Raw genomic sequence first — 16,811 nt, forward strand, 5'->3', positions numbered from 1 at the left:
TATTTGGTGTAAATAAAAATTTTATTTGTGAGAAATAAATTTTTCTTTGGCTCAAATAAATTTTTTTTATTTCAATGAAATGAAATATATTTGCAACAAATAAATAAGTTAGTAGGCTCGGAGACAAATATACCATTTCTCTGAGTGAAATAAATATTTATTTGATCTAAATAACTGTTTGGATTATTTTAATAAATTTTTGTTGAACAAAGAAAAAATTTGATTGAGCTAAATAAACGTTTGGTTTATGCAACCAAATGTTTGGTTAACTGCATTTATTTTGTTGATTTAACCAAAATTTGGTTGCCTCAAACGAATTTTTTTTCTGAGTGAGTATTATCAAATAAATACATGAAAAAAAAAATATTTACCTGAAACAGGGAAATGTTTCTACAGAAAATTAAACGGCATTAAAATAAGCTGCAACGCTTATTATTTTAATCCAATTTTGCTTATTTTAATCCATTTTGGTATTAAAATAAGCAAAATTGGATTAAAATAATAAGCGTTGCAGCTTATTTTAATGCCTTTTAATTTTCTGTGTCACTATAGAGTATAGCGAAAGAATTATAACTGAAACAAGTAAAATTTTTGCTATTACAGTAAAATGTTTTGCTGTTCCAGGTAAATTTTTTTTATAGCAAATAATTTTTGAAATATAATTGAATTAAATAAACTGTATTTGAAGCAGTAATTTTTGTATTTAAAATACTAATTACTTACGACTAAATAATTATTTGTAAATATTTATTTAATTAGTTAATTTAAATACAAATAATAGTAATTATTTGAAATAAATAAAATTTTTTTAGTGCACGCAAAAAAAACTTCACCTGGAATAGCGATAAGTTTCTTTGGGACAGCGATATATTTTTCTAGAATAGCGAAAATTTTCCCTGTTTTAGTGAAACATTCTAAGGTTTTTTTTGCGTGTGTAATAATATAAATTATAAAAATATTAATTTGAAATAGTAAAAATATATTTCTAAATTTAAATTTTGCAATGAAAAAAAAATACTTTTTGTTTCATTGTGATATATATTTTTGACGCAATATCGAGTATTTATTTAAACATCGTCTGAGGAAACATTAACGTGTCTTTCCGGACTATTGAGTTTAATGTGAAAGACGTGCGATCTGTCCACACACGATGCGAGAAGCTTGGCTTGCTTTGTAAGTTGAGTATATTACGACGACGAGTCGCAAAACTTATTTTTGATGATGAAAAGAGAAAATTACTTCAAGCACACACACACACACATATTTAAAAGGGGGAGAGAGAGAAAACAGTGTATATATACTAATCCATATATGAAAATGGTGTTGGAATTCTGACTCATATATATAATTCTCTATGTTTTTTTTATTTTCTGTGTTGAAAAATTTTTCACACATCATTGAAGTATGTTATATTAGACGAGTTTTTTTTTTATGTTAATTTTTATTTAAATTAGAAAACTATCGTTTTAATAATAAAAAAAAATTCTCGAGTCTTTTATAGACATTTCCGTGATATAGGTAGTCATTTTATTCAGCATCACTTTAACGTCAATCAATCAGGCACACGCTTCCGAGAAATATCTTTAATAGAAAATTAGTACTGGAGACTTCTTGAGGCCTTCTGATTTAACCTTAGGTTAAACAGTCCTCGTAGATTCAGTAATGGCAATTTCTGTTCTTTCTTTCTCTCATTTTGTTTCATTATTGAAACATTTTTTTTTCAATGTTTTTAATTTATTTGATTCAAATATAATTGGTTACTTTTGTCAAATAAATATTTTTATATAAAAAAAAAAAAATAAAAAAAGATGTACCTGGAACAAAGAAACGTTTCACTGTAATAGCAAAAATTTTACTTGTTTTAGTTAAATCTTTCGCTATTCTAGTGAAATCTTTCGCTGTTTCAGGTAAATCTTTTTCTCCGTGTAATAATTAATTATTTGAGTCTATTGATTAAGTTTATTGATTTTGTTTTCAAATTTATTTGATTCAAGTAAATATTTACTTGATAATAGTCGATTATTTGAAACAAATAAATTTTTCAACGTAGAATTAAACACGCGGATATAAAATTTACCTGAAACAGTGAAACGTTTCACTATGGTAGGAAAAGTTTTACTTGTTTTAGTTAAATCTTTCGCTACTCTAGTGAAATCTTTCGCTATTTCAGGTAAATATTTTTTTCCGTGTAATAATTAATTACTTGAGTCTATTAAATTATGTATTTGGTTTAAGTACAGAAATTATTTGTTCAAATAAAGTTTACTTAATTCAACTATTTTGTTTCCAAAAATTATTTAATTCAAGTAAATATTTACTTGATAATTAGTCGATTATTTGAAACAAATAAATTTTTCAACGTAGAATTAAACACGCGGATATAAAATTTACCTGAAACAGTGAAATGTTTCACTATGGTAGGAAAAGTTTTACTTGTTTTAGTTAAATCTTTCGCTACTCTAGTGAAATCTTTCGCTATTTCAGGTAAATATTTTTTTCCGTGTAATAATTAATTATTTGAGTCTATTAAATTGTATTTGGTTTAAGTACAAAAATTATTTGTTCAAATAAAGTTTACTTAATTCAACTATTTTGTTTCCAAAAATTATTTAATTCAAGTAAATATTTACTTGATAATTAGTCGATTATTTGAAACAAATAAATTTTTTAACGTAGAATTAAACACGCGGATATAAAATTTACCTGAAACAGTGAAACGTTTCACTATGGTAGGAAAAGTTTTACTTGTTTTAGTTAAATCTTTCGCTAGTCTAGTGAAATCTTTCGCTATTTCAGGTAAATATTTTTTTCCGTGTAATAATTAATTATTTGTGTATTTAATTGTATTTGGTTTAAGTACAGAAATTATTTGTTCAAATAAAGTTTACTTAATTCAACTATTTTGTTTCCAAAAATTATTTAATTCAAGTAAATATTTACTTGATATAATAGTCGATTATTTGAAACAAATAAATTTTTCAACGTAGAATTAAACATGAAAATAAAATTTACCTGAAACAGTGAAACGTTTCACTATGGTAGGAAAAGTTTTACTTATTTCAGTTAAATCTTTCGCTATTCTAGCGAAACATTTCGTTGTCTCAGGTAAATCTTTTTTTTCCATGTTTCAAATTTGTAAATTTTGAAAATTTTTGAAAATAAGATACATTTTTAATTTTATTTTTTCTTATTATCATGGAAAAGCTTTTAATTAGACTTAATAGGGGCTTTTTTAAAATTTTTTTCACCCCCCCCCCTTCCTTTTAGAACCGCAAAGGCATATATACAGATATATATCGGATGCGCCTAAAGGAAAAGATGTTCATACAATGTATGTTTGATGGTAAAAAGAAGGCGGCGTTGGCAGAAGCGCGGTGTATCGCGTATCCTTCAATTATCGGTGCTAAATTTTTACGAGCTTCGGCTTGTGCATCATTGAGAGGTGAAGGGGTGGCATTCACCTTTCTTCTCGAACCGCAAACTCAGACCTTCCACTTTGATTTGGGATTTTGAAGGGAGGAGTGAGAGAGAGAGGAAGGGGGGGGGGGGGTTTCTACTCTCATCATAAACGCCGCGCCCCCGAGCGAAGTTTACATTGGGGGCGTCACTGTAATCGTGCTTTTTTTTTTTTTTTTTTTTATTATTATTATTTTTTATTTCTCTTATATTTTTAATAAGAGTGGTTCTTATTAACTTTGATTTTTGTGTTCATTTTTCTCATTTTGTTCCCATATGGTGTTGACTTTTAATGAATCAAAATTTTGAACGCCTTTCAATCTCACGCGAGACATTTTAAATTCAAATTGTAATCGTTTTTTTTGTTCTTCATTTTCTGTATTCTTTTTTTATTACTTTTTTTTCTTATTCGTTTTTTATTCTTTCTTTTTTTTTTTGTTCTTTTTTTAATTCAATTTTTAGTTTCTTATTCTTTTTATTTTATTATTTTTCAATTTTTAGTTTCTTATTCTTTTTATTTTTAGTTTTTTTTTTATTCTTCGTGTTTTATTTTTATTAAAAATTTTCGTTTAGATGAAAAAAAATTCACATTGTCTTTAACTAAAATATTTCGTTCCTATTATTATTTTTTTTTTTTTTGCAAAGAAAATCGTTAAATACAATTTTTTGTGTTTGGGAATATTATGTTTCAGTTTTGAGAAAAAAAAGAACATGTTTTCTTTTTCTACGCAATTTTTCCCTTCCCTCTGTGACTCGTTTATTTTACATGCATACGACTGTGGGTGTCGCTTGAACTCTCTTTATTCTTCTGTTTTTTTTTTTTTTTTTATTTCTGTTTTTTACATTTTTTTTTCGTCCCTTTCGAGTAGATCGTATCTTGAGAGTTAAACGCATTACGATTAAGCTGTAAGACCTATATATATAGTAATTTTTTGTCATTTTATATAAGAGAGGCAGATGAACTTTTTAAGTTTTCTCCTTGCGGCGCATTACACGAATAGAAATTGAGCTTGGGATTTGGTCCAAATGCTTCTAATCAGAATGAAACTCAGCTATACTTGAAGTAATATTTTTTTTTCATCTAATTTTCCTCAAGATGAAAATTTTTTGTCTGTTTCCAAAAAAAAAAATAATTTCTAATTTAAAATATTATTTAAAAAAAATTTCAAAATTAATTCCAGAAATTATCAGTTTTCAAAGATTATTTTAATTTCTAAAAATAATAATAACACAGAAAATTAAAAAGGATTAAAATAAGCTGCAACGCTTATTATTTTAATCCATTTTGATATTAAAATAAGCAAAATTGGATTAAAAATTGCAGCTTATTTTAATACCTTAAAATTTTCTGTAAAATAATAGAATATTAATAATAATTTAATTTTGTTTTTAAAAAAATGATACAAACTTGACAATGATCATGATCATATTATATATATATTGGGTAATAAAACAGTAAATTGTAGTTCATATAAAAAAAAAAAGTAAATTTGTTAAAGTGGAAGCGTATCTATTACCTAAAAAATCATATAGCTTTTAAAATATATCAGACACTTTAAGTATACTCGTTAAAGACTGCCTTTAGCTATCAACAGGTTTTCGTAATTTAAATACCAAACGAGAATGAATGATTTATGTCTCCGAGACGTGCAACAAAATAGCAACTTTGATTTTTTTTTTTTTCATATATGTGTGACGAAAAAAAAAAAAAAGTATTATACATATGATACAGGTGAACAAGAAATCAAGTTGTTCAGGACAAGGTATTTAATTAGCATACTTATTTGTAAAATTTATTTGTTAAAGATAAGGGTAAATTAAACGAGTTTAATTAATATTGTTGTAATACAATCAGTCAACTTATTTATTTTTTTTTTATTAGTTTTCTTTTTTATAAATTTTTGTTATTTTATTATAATATTGAAATATATCGTTAAGTAGAACTAAATATTTTATGTTTTGCATCAATTAAATGTATTTTTTTTTTCATTTTTTTTAAAACGATAACATTTATAGCCTACTTATGAAAAGCATATTGCCCGCGGTAGAGAAAGTCGATGAGAGCTATATATATATATAAAAAAATTTTTTTTTTTAATATAGAAACGTTATAAATACTTAAGTTTCTCCCCACGTCAAAAAGTTGATTTCTTTGATCCGTGTCATAAAATATTTCAATGCCTTTATTAAAAATTAAAAATTAGTTTTTTCTCATAAACTTTATTATCACTTTCGCCCTTCTTTATAGATTTAGAATTTTTAAGTACAATAAATATTTAATGAAAGAAACATTTGACTAAATTAGCTTTTTCTATACTTGATATAGAAATATATATATATACATTTATTTCTGTCGTTAAAAAATAATTATTTGGAAATAATCCCAACCAAAAAGTGAATAAAAATTTTGTAGGGTTTCTTAGATAAAAAAATATAGCGAAATATGGAAAATTAAAAAAAAAAAAGTGAAAAATTTTAAAAATAATTTTGAATAATTATTTAAAATATTATATTTTTATTAAACATAACGACAAAAACTAATGCACAAACAATTATATATGTTTTAGCAAACACCCGATGAATATTATATATATGTATTATATACAGAAAGCTGATTTTAATAAGGTTTCCCATTTCACCTGCTCTCTCACGTGAACTCTTTTATTATCTGCATACCAGTAAACTAATATTACGCTGAAGCTGTGAAATTCAATTGATTTTTGCCAGATATAGAAATATATTTATACTTGTCACTATTTATAGTATGAACTCCATTTTATATTACTTTCCTTATGGTTTGGCAAATTAACTTTATTTAATTATTCAATTACATTTTTTTATCTCGATTTTGACAAAAGTCTGTATTTAATAATACAAGTAAAATTTAATTACAATAATAATTGAAATAAAAAAATATTTGATATATAAAAAGAAAGATTACAATCTTTTGGTAATTAAATTTTATATTCGAATAATTATTATCAATTAAAATTAGTATATTGTAAAAAAAACCACACACACATATATAAACTAATTTAAATATAAGTTTATTGCCACATTAACGAATAATGTGTCGTTTAGTAAAAGCCAAATGTAATAATAATGGAGCGCTTGCCACCATGCATGGATGGCTGAAGAGAAACAGGTTGGCTTGAAATAGAAATAAGCAAGGGTCCACTAAGCAAACATGAACAAATCGAAGGAACAAGTGCGGCCTAAAGAAGGGTTGCTTTTTTTTTTTTTTCTTCTTTTTGCCACAGAAATCTAAGATTCGTGAGAAATATTCATAACATCTTTGACAAGATTTTATAGACATTTTTATTTGGAAAATATAATTTTCTGTTAACTTTGATCTTAAATTACTTTTTATCAAAGTACTTAGCATTGATAGTTACTTAAAAAGTAAATTTTTTTTCTAATAAAGTTAAGTAACATTATCAAAGTTAAGTACTTTGATAAATTTAAAGTACTTTTAACTTTGATTTAAGTACTTTTTCGGTAGTTTGGTTAATTATAGAAGGGAAGAAATAATCTTTATTGCAATAATAGTTCGGATGCAATAACTATGCCTTTAAATGATAATGACGCCTAAAGGGAATTTTCGTTTATTGATTGGCTCTTTTTGAAGATACTGAAATATGATTACCATAGTAATTGGTACTAAAGTAAGTGGTACCAATATAACTAGTACCAAAGTTACTGGTACCAATATAACTAGTACCAAAGTTACTGGTACCATTGTGACCGGTACCACAGTAACTAAATGGCACTAACGTAACTGGTGCCGAAGTAACTGGTACCAACTTAACTAAATGGCACCAAAGTAACGGGTACTGTAGTAACTAGTACCATAGTAACTGGTACCTTAGTAACTGGTACCATAGTAATTGGTACCATAGTAACTAGTACCATAGTAACTGGTACCTTAGTAACTGGTACCATAGTAATTGGTACCATAGTAACTAGTACCATAGTAACTGGTACCTTAGTAACTGGTACCATAGTAATTGGTACCATAGTAACTGGTACCATAGTAACTGGTACCATAGTAACTGGTACCTTAGTAACTGGTACCAAAGTACCATAATAGTTCGGATGTAATAACTGCCTTTAAATGGTAATGACGCCTAAAGGGAATTTTCGTTTATTGATTGGCTCTTTTTGAAGATACTGAAATATGATTACCATAGTAATTGGTACTAAAGTAAGTGGTACCAATATAACTAGTACCAAAGTTACTGGTACCAATATAACTAGTACCAAAGTTACTGGTACCATTGTGACCGGTACCACAGTAACTAAATGGCACTAACGTAACTGGTGCCGAAGTAACTGGTACCAACTTAACTAAATGGCACCAAAGTAACGGGTACTGTAGTAACTAGTACCATAGTAACTGGTACCTTAGTAACTGGTACCATAGTAATTGGTACCATAGTAACTGGTACCATAGTAACTGGTACCTTAGTAACTGGTACCATAGTAATTGGTACCATAGTAACTAGTACCATAGTAACTGGTACCTTAGTAACTGGTACCATAGTAATTGGTACCATAGTAACTAGTACCATAGTAACTGGTACCTTAGTAACTGGTACCATAGTAATTGGTACCATAGTAACTGGTACCTTAGTAACTGGTACCATAGTAATTGGTACCATAGTAACTGGTACCTTAGTAACTGGTACCAAAGTACCATAATAGTTCGGATGTAATAACTGCCTTTAAATGGTAATGACGCCTAAAGGGAATTTTCGTTTATTGATTGGCTCATTTTGAAGATACTGAAATATGATTGGTTGTTATATTTTATACAGCCAAGGGAATAAACGAAAACTTCATGTGTAGGCGTTTCGAGCCTATAAGCGTGTTATTGCATCTGGATCATCAATTAAATCAATGATAGTTACAAATAGATAATTGTCCTCGTTGCAAACAATGGTTATAACCGATCGTATTTTCCTACAATTTATTATAGTCTAATATTTTAATATTATTTAATTTTTATACTGTATTTTTTATTTATAATTTATATTTATAATTTCTATTTATAATTTCTATTTATAAATTTTGTTTATAAATTTTATTTATAAATTTTGTTTATAAATTTTATTTATAAATTTTGTTTATAAATTTTATTTATAAATTTTGTTTATAAATTTTGTTTATAAATTTAATTTATAATTTTTATTAATAATTTTTATTTATATAGAAATTTTAAATATTTAGAACAGTAAATAATTAGAAAAATATTATTTCCGAGGAATTAAAATTTTTAATTAATATATCTCAATGTGAAAATAATATTCTCTCATTTTGATAATCAGCTACAAACTTCAGCCTGATTTACTTTTCACTTTTCGCTGCTGTTGAGTGTTTGATTGCCATTATGGCAAGCAACAATGAAAGACCATGAAAATAATTGTCCTATTTGGCCTACCCGGGCCAGAATTATCAATTAATCGATACTCGCTCTAAATCGCGTGACTTGTGCTGTATAACCGCAAAATGCATTTTACCTATATTTGTAGAGTAAGGATATATATATTTATATATATATATATATGGAAAACACGAAAATTAATAATCAATATTTAATTACCCATTGAAAAAATAAAATTATAAATTATAATAATATTTTGAGTGTTAATTAAATTCGACTATTATATAACATTAAATTATTATTATTATTTCAGTTAAATAATTAAATTAAATAAATTTTCGTCACTTTACTATAATTAAATTCAAATAAAAGCTTTTACGGACAAAGAAATTTTTTCTTTTTTTTCGCTGATTCAAATATGCGCAATGAGAAAGAGTGATACAATATCGTTTTGTATTGTTTTAAATGAAGCTATCATATACAGTTCGATTCAAATTTCGCACTCGGATTAACAATTTATCATGATTACTACATGCAAAAATGTTTATATTTCTCCATTGAATTTTTTTTTCAATATCAGAAAAATATTGGTAGTTATATAATATAAAAAAATAATTTATTTCGTATAATTTTCAAATAATAATATTAGAATTTTTTATTTCTTTATAATTTTATTATAAATATTTACTATTTCAATGTATCTAAGTATTTTCAAAAAGTTTTTTTTTGTAAATATGTTGCTTGCTTTTCTACACGAAAAAAAAATCTTTGAAACAACGATATGTTTCACTAAAACGGGGAAAGTTTTCGCTATTCTAGAGAAACATATTGCTGTAAAGATTTGTTCTCTGAAAAATAAATTTTTGGTATAATTTGTTGTATATAAATTATATTTTTATTACTAAATTACTAAATAGTTGTTGCAGTAGATTAAAATAGATTTCTATAAATGTTGCACATTTACAAATTCTTATTTTTGCTTCCTTTAATTTTTTTTTCTAATTTAGTCCAAAATTGTAATTACAATTTTATGGTACAATGGACAAATTTTTTTTCACAATCGCTATTGCACATTTTTTTCTAGAAATTTTTCCTAAATATTTTATAATTTCAATTTGGTTTTTCTCTCTCTCTAAAAAAAAAAAAAATATTTATTAAATCTTTCAGATTGGTTTCCAAAAATGTGTTCATGTCTCGATAGTGGTGGAAATTTGCCTGGAAATCGTTCTTCTGGTCGAACCGGAAGTTACAAGCGACTTGGTTCCACTTCCACGATTTATGGTCTAAATAATGTAATGCACAGGGCACGAAGAAAAGAGAATCAAGTGGAAGAGGAGACGTCTGATAATGAAAAACAGGTTCGTTTTAAAAAATGTCACACACAGTTTTTTTTTTTTTTTCTTTTTTCCATTATCGCATCATATTTTCAATTTAATTATTTATTGAAAAATCATCAATTATTATTTTATAGATTTTTCAATATTTTAAACTATATGTAAAATTATTCATAACGAGTTTTACTTTACTCATTTATTATTATAATTACTTGATAATTAATTTTCTTAATTGGTTGTAATTTAAAATAATAAATTACTCAATTAAGAGATGAATAATTAATTATTATACTATGTATATTATAAATTATTACAATATTATATAAATACATATATTAAAATATTATTACAATTATATAATTATTAGAAATTATTAATATTATTTATTCATAATTAAATTTTTAATATTTAGTTCTTGAAACTATTTATACAAATAACAGTAATTGTCTTTCTACTAAACAATTTGCAGTTTATTTTTTCGCTAAAGAAATAACTGAAATGATTATGTAAATATTTTTTATACAATTTGCTATTGATTACTGAACTTTATTACCATCATCATTTTTTCTTTTAAGTATCGTAATGTGTGAAAATATTATATTTGCAATTATTATTAGCTCTATCAAATTGTACTTCGATCAAAATATTACAGGAAATTGTTATTTTCGGTTAAAAAAAAAATGTCTTTTTGCAGAAAAAATTGACCTAGCTTCCTTTTTTTTATATATAATTTTTTTTTAAGGAATTTATTTTTAATTATCATTTTCCTCATTTTATAATTGAAATATATTTACTTATACTCTCTTTTTTTTTTTGTTTAATTAGGAAGAATTACGTTTTTACAATGACGACCTCTCGTGGAATACTGTAATTGTGGAGAAGAACTTGAGAACAATCGACCTGTGCGAAATTCTGAAAGTCAAAAAAAATACTAGCGGTATCGCTTGGTCTATATGGGAAACGTGGCCGGACCTAGGAATTGGTAAGAGTCTCATCAACTTTTCTCTCTCTCTCTCTATATATATATATACGATATTATTATCGTCGGAAGTCACTGCAAGCCCCATTACTTTCGTAATTTGCAAACTCGCTTCGTACTTAAAATTTTTATGACTCCCCCACTACATATATATATATATATACAAACACGTTCATGGAAAAGAAAGTGGCAATTTAATAGTCACAGATGCCTACAAAAGTTTGTTTTATATTTATAATATTATTAACCCTGCAACTCGTACTCTAGTTTCAAGTTAAAAAGCACTTTAAACAGACAGAGCAAAGAATTACCCTCGAAAATTTACTCGACAACTTTCTGTTTTATTTATCTTCTTATTGCGCTCAAAAAAACGTTGTTTTGTTTTATGTTCCTCTTTTTTTGTTTGCAGAAAATTCAGTGTTTTAATTTTTTTGATATAGACAAAAAGGGACGTTAAGAAAAAAATGTTTAGGTTATGTTTGTGATTTTTGACTCAACGTTTTTTTTTCTGACTTAACTACTAATACAAAAAATACTAATACTAATAAATACTAATACAAAAAATACTAATACTAATAAATACTAATATTAATACTAATAAATACTAATACAAAAAATACTAATACTAATAAATACTAATACTAATACTAATACCATAGTAACTGGTACCAACATAACTAGTATCAAAGTTACTGGTACCATTGTAACTAAATGGTACCAAAGTAACTGGTACCATAGTAACTAGTACCATAGTAATTGGTACTAAAGTAAGTGGTACCAATATAACTAGTACCAAAGTTACTGGTACCATTGTGACCGGTACCACAGTAACTAAATGGCACCAACGTAACTGGTGCCGAAGTAACTGGTACCAACTTAACTAAATGGCATCAAAGTAACGGGTACTATAGTAACTAGTACCATAATAACTGGTACCATAGTAATTGGTACCATAGTAATTGGTACCATAGTAACTAGTACCATAGTAAGTGGTACCTTAGTAACTGGTACCAAAGTAACTGGTACCAAAGTAACTGGTGCAGAAGTAACTGGTACCAACTTAACTAAATGGCACCAACGTAACTGGTGCCGAAGTAACTGGTACCAACTTAACTAAATGGCATCAAAGTAACGGGTACTATAGTAACTAGTACCATAGTAACTGGTACCATAGTAATTGGTACCATAGTAACTAGTACCATAGTAAGTGGTACCTTAGTAACTGGTACCAAAGTAACTGGTACCAAAGTAACTGGTGCAGAAGTAACTGGTACCAACTTAACTAAATGGCACCAAAGTAACGGGTACTATAGTAACTAGTACCATAGTAACTGGTACCTTAGTAACTGGTACCATAGTAATTGGTACCATAGTAACTAGTACCATAGTAAGTGGTACCTTAGTAACTGGTACCAAAGTAACTGGTACCAAAGTAACTGGTGCAGAAGTAACTGGTACCAACTTAACTAAATGGCACCAAAGTAACGGGTACTATAGTAACTAGTACCATAGTAACTGGTACCTTAGTAACTGGTACCATAGTAATTGGTACCATAGTAACTAGTACCATAGTAAGTGGTACCTTAGTAACTGGTACCAAAGTAACTGGTACCATAGTAATACTAATACTAATACTAATAAATACTAATACTAATAAATACTAATACTAATAAATACTAATACTAATAAATACTAATACTAATAAATACTAATACTAATAAATACTAATACTAATAAATACTAATACTAATAAATACTAATACTAATAAATACTAATACTAATAAATACTAATACTAATACTAATAAATACTAATACTAATACTAATAAATACTAATACTAATACTAATAAATACTAATACTAATACTAATAAATACTAATACTAATAAATACTAATACTAATAAATACTAATATTAATACTAATAAATACTAATACAAATAAATACTAACACTAAAAATAGCATAAAAATTCAAAAACTTTTTGTTTTACCTAATTTAGAAAATTTTTATCAAACATAACCTGAAATTTTTTTTTTTTTTACGTAAGGTCCCTTCTCTTGCATAGTATAAGAGTACTTTTTCGGAATATTAAATCAGAGTATTATAAATATTCCAGGAAAATGGAAAACAAAAAAAATACTATCGCGAATGGAATGGGAAAAGTTGAGAATGAATAAATTTGCCAAGTGATTAAAGCATTGTCAGAAAAGAAGGAGTGTGTATGTGTGTGTAACGAATACGGAAACATTTTGGAGGTAGGTCACGTTCGTCGAGTCCTGACTTTTTGAAAACTTGAGAGTTAATGGTGCGCATACTGATCATTTGAAGACCACTAGAGCAATTAGGTCGTCGCGTATATATATATATATATTTTCCTCTGTGGATAAATTCGCTTACAATTGCCATTTTTTTTTTTTTTTTTTTTTTGCCAACTTCTTTTTTTTCAGTAAACATTTTATTTATTTTTAAATTTGTTATGTATAAAAATTTGAATTTTCTATGTTTGGGAAAAAAATATTTTGAGATAAATTTTGTTTATGTATATTTATATATATTTATAGAGGAAGAGGGACTTCCGGTAGGTCTTAAAATTCCGAACAAGTTAGTCTGATATAAATGTTGTTAAAGTGGACTTGCGATTTCAAGCCAAAAGATTTTCATTTTCTTCCTTTTTTTTTTATTTCGTTTGCAAGTTTGTAATCGTTCTTTTATTCTATGCATGTTCCTTTCGTATATAAACACGAAAATCAGAAAATTTTATCAATTTTCTTCTTTATTTTATTTGTTCACTAATTTTTATTTTTGCAAATAGAAATGTAGAGTTCTCGAAAAATTAGAAAATTAAAAATTCTTGAAATAAGTAAATAATTAAAATATATAATAACTAAATTATAAAATAAATTAAAAAATAAATACACGGAAAAAAAGAAATTGTTTACATATGTTAACTAATGTTTGCTATCGGATCTATCAAAATTAGCAACCACAGCTAAATTTTTTCGCTATGGCAGCAAAAAAGTTTGCTCTGATAAACAAATATCAGTCTTAACTTTTAAAAATTTATTATCTCAGCCCACTTGGAAAGATTCCCCGGAAAGTGCCCCCTGGAGGTTCTATCAAAATTCCACCGGAACTTCCAACGTAATTCCGTCGGAATTCCATCGGAGTTCCAAAGAATTTCCGATGGGATTCCGACGGAATTCCGATTAATTTTTTTTCCAAAATTTTTAGAGTCCTAATTCCGTCGGAATCCCATCGGAAATTCTTTGTAACTCCGATGGAATTTCGACGGAATTACGTTGGAAGTTCCGGTGGAATTCTGATAGAACCTCCAAGGGTCGCTTTCTGGGAAATCTTTCCAAGTGGTAGCAAAACTTTTTTGGCCTCACTGTAAATTTGTTACCTGTCCCTATATTAGCTATAACGTAATTTGATGTGACAGCAAATAGTTCACTGCCACAGCAAACTTTTTCTATGCGTGTAATAAAATAAATAGTAAAATAAATTATAAAGTAAATAAATAAATTTACTGTATTTGTTAAAAAAAAAAAAAAATTATTCTCAATTTGAGAGAATTAAAATAGCGGAAAAATTTTTTTATTTACAAATTAGAAAACAAAATTCTTTTCTCTCATTTTTTTTTTTTTTTTTTTTTTGTTAAACATTAGAAAATGCAGTTGCATCTAATTCAAATTCGCAAAAGACCTTCGCAATTTTAGCAAGGTTCAATTGCTGCTCTGGAAACACGTGTAAATTGGTCCATTTTGAAGGTTTCGGTCTATTCGCATTTTCCACACGAACGTGTTTCTAATTTAGCTTTTGCGTCTTGATCTTTCTCTCTCTCTCTCTTTCTCTATTTCTCTCTTAATACTGTTTACAACTCCCCAATGTAATGAATTCTATCAAGGACTTTATCGACAGTTTCAAAGTTATATCAGTTTGTATTGCTATTTTATTGTCAATTGATAGAGAGGCAAAAAAAAAAAAAAAAGAAAAGAAAAAACAAGAGAAAATAATTAAATACTCCATTTGATGGTATACTCTTTTGATTCCCACGAAGGTGCGCGCTTGTGTTTATAAGTCTGAACATAAGTTTCGCGTGTTTAACGTTATATATACGGTTCGTGATGATTGCGAGTCTTTCATTAAATACAATTATACATGTTACTCGATGCTGTTCCTGTCAAAGACTTACGGTTTTATTTTCAGCTAAAAAGAACGAAGACTTAATTTAAACTCTTGTAAATGCTAATTACAGCCGTGAATAACGTGTTGTTATTTTGTATTTTTGATATAATTTGAATTAATCTCATTAATTTATTTTTCTACAAAAAAATCGAAATTTTTGGAATTTTTTATTGATAAATTATAAATTATTTTTTTTGTAATACTATTTAGGATTTTCGATAAAAAAGGATATTTATTTTTTTTTTATTAAGAGTTGGATTTAAAAAAGTAGTATTAAAAAAAATTCTTTTTGTGCCATAGGATTTTTTTTTTGAAAAAAAAATTCGGCTGCTAGTTTTTTAGGAAACAGGCAATAGGCATGCGTTATTAGGATACATCCGTGTGAACGGAGACCCAGTCACAACACTCTCAGCCCCCAAGAATCGATATCAGCCTATTCAATATAGCCTAGTAGTTGGTCCAGGTCAGGCATCTTTACCCGTTCTTGCAAAAATATTGTTTTATCCTTTCTTTTGATGCACTGCATTTTTCACTTATTTTTTTTTTTTTAAATAATTTTTCTTTTAATTAAAATAATTTTTTTTCTGCTTCAGTTTTTTTTTAACAAAAAATATATTTTTTTAAAAATATTTATTCACAATAATAATTTTCTATTGTTTTATATAGAAATTTGCCACTTTTTTTTGTATTTTATATAAAAAAAAATATATTAATTTCCAATTTTTGATAATTAATTAGTAAAAATTTTCGTACACTCAGAAAAAAGTTATGTTTGAACCAAATTTACCCTTTTCTTTGTATTAACCCATATTTTTGGTTATTTCAAACAAAATTTGTTTAATACAAATAAATATTTATTTAATCGAAATAAACATTTGGTTCATTTTAATAAATTTTTAGACCAAAGAAAAAAATTTGGTTGAGCTAAATAAACATTTGGTTTATATTAACCAAATGTTTGGTTAACTGTATATCAATGCACTTATTTTGTTGATTCAACCAAACTTTGGTTGTTTCAAACAAATTTTTTTCTGAGTGTAGGTATAGGAAAAATTATAAAGTGGAAAATAATTGATAAATCGTTATTATATTATTATATAACTTATATTGTTATATTACTTGTATTATTTTTATTTTCTATTTTTTTCTATTATTTTCTTATTTCTCAATTACAATTTTTGAATCACTTTGTCTCAATGAAGTAATTTTTGTTTTTCTTTCTTTTTTATTAATTATACATAATGAGCAATCATGGCAATTTGAAATATAATGATAAATAATTACACATTTTTTCCTCCACTCGAAATCTTAAATTTCTCACGTACGAAATTTCGAGACAAATAATCCGGTTTTCATCCCTATAATAAAGACACTTGAAAAAATTAAATTACCTGGAATTTGGGTAATAAGGGGGGGGGAGGGGAGGAAGTTTAGCGAAAATGAGTCAAACAATTTTAGTTTTGAAAAAAA

The 16,811-nt window shown here is 26.4% G+C and overlaps 1 protein-coding gene across 4 annotated transcripts in view; it reads left to right on the plus strand.

Moving 5' to 3' along the window:
• LOC127281853 (growth factor receptor-bound protein 14-like) overlaps positions 1–16,811 on the plus strand; it is a 438,976-nt gene that overhangs the window by 77,035 nt on the left and 345,130 nt on the right. For all 4 annotated transcript variants that reach the window (XM_051305804.1, XM_051305807.1, XM_051305805.1 and 1 more), the window contains 2 exons: positions 10,007–10,197; positions 10,999–11,155. In XM_051305804.1, the coding sequence (XP_051161761.1) occupies positions 10,007–10,197; positions 10,999–11,155 (348 nt within the window). The remainder of the gene's footprint in view (positions 1–10,006; positions 10,198–10,998; positions 11,156–16,811) is intronic.

Source organism: Leptopilina boulardi, unplaced genomic scaffold (assembly GCF_019393585.1).
Source record: "Leptopilina boulardi isolate dan_hultmark-lab unplaced genomic scaffold, ZJU_Lbou_2.1 LbouV2_278, whole genome shotgun sequence".
NCBI lineage: Eukaryota > Metazoa > Arthropoda > Insecta > Hymenoptera > Figitidae > Leptopilina > Leptopilina boulardi.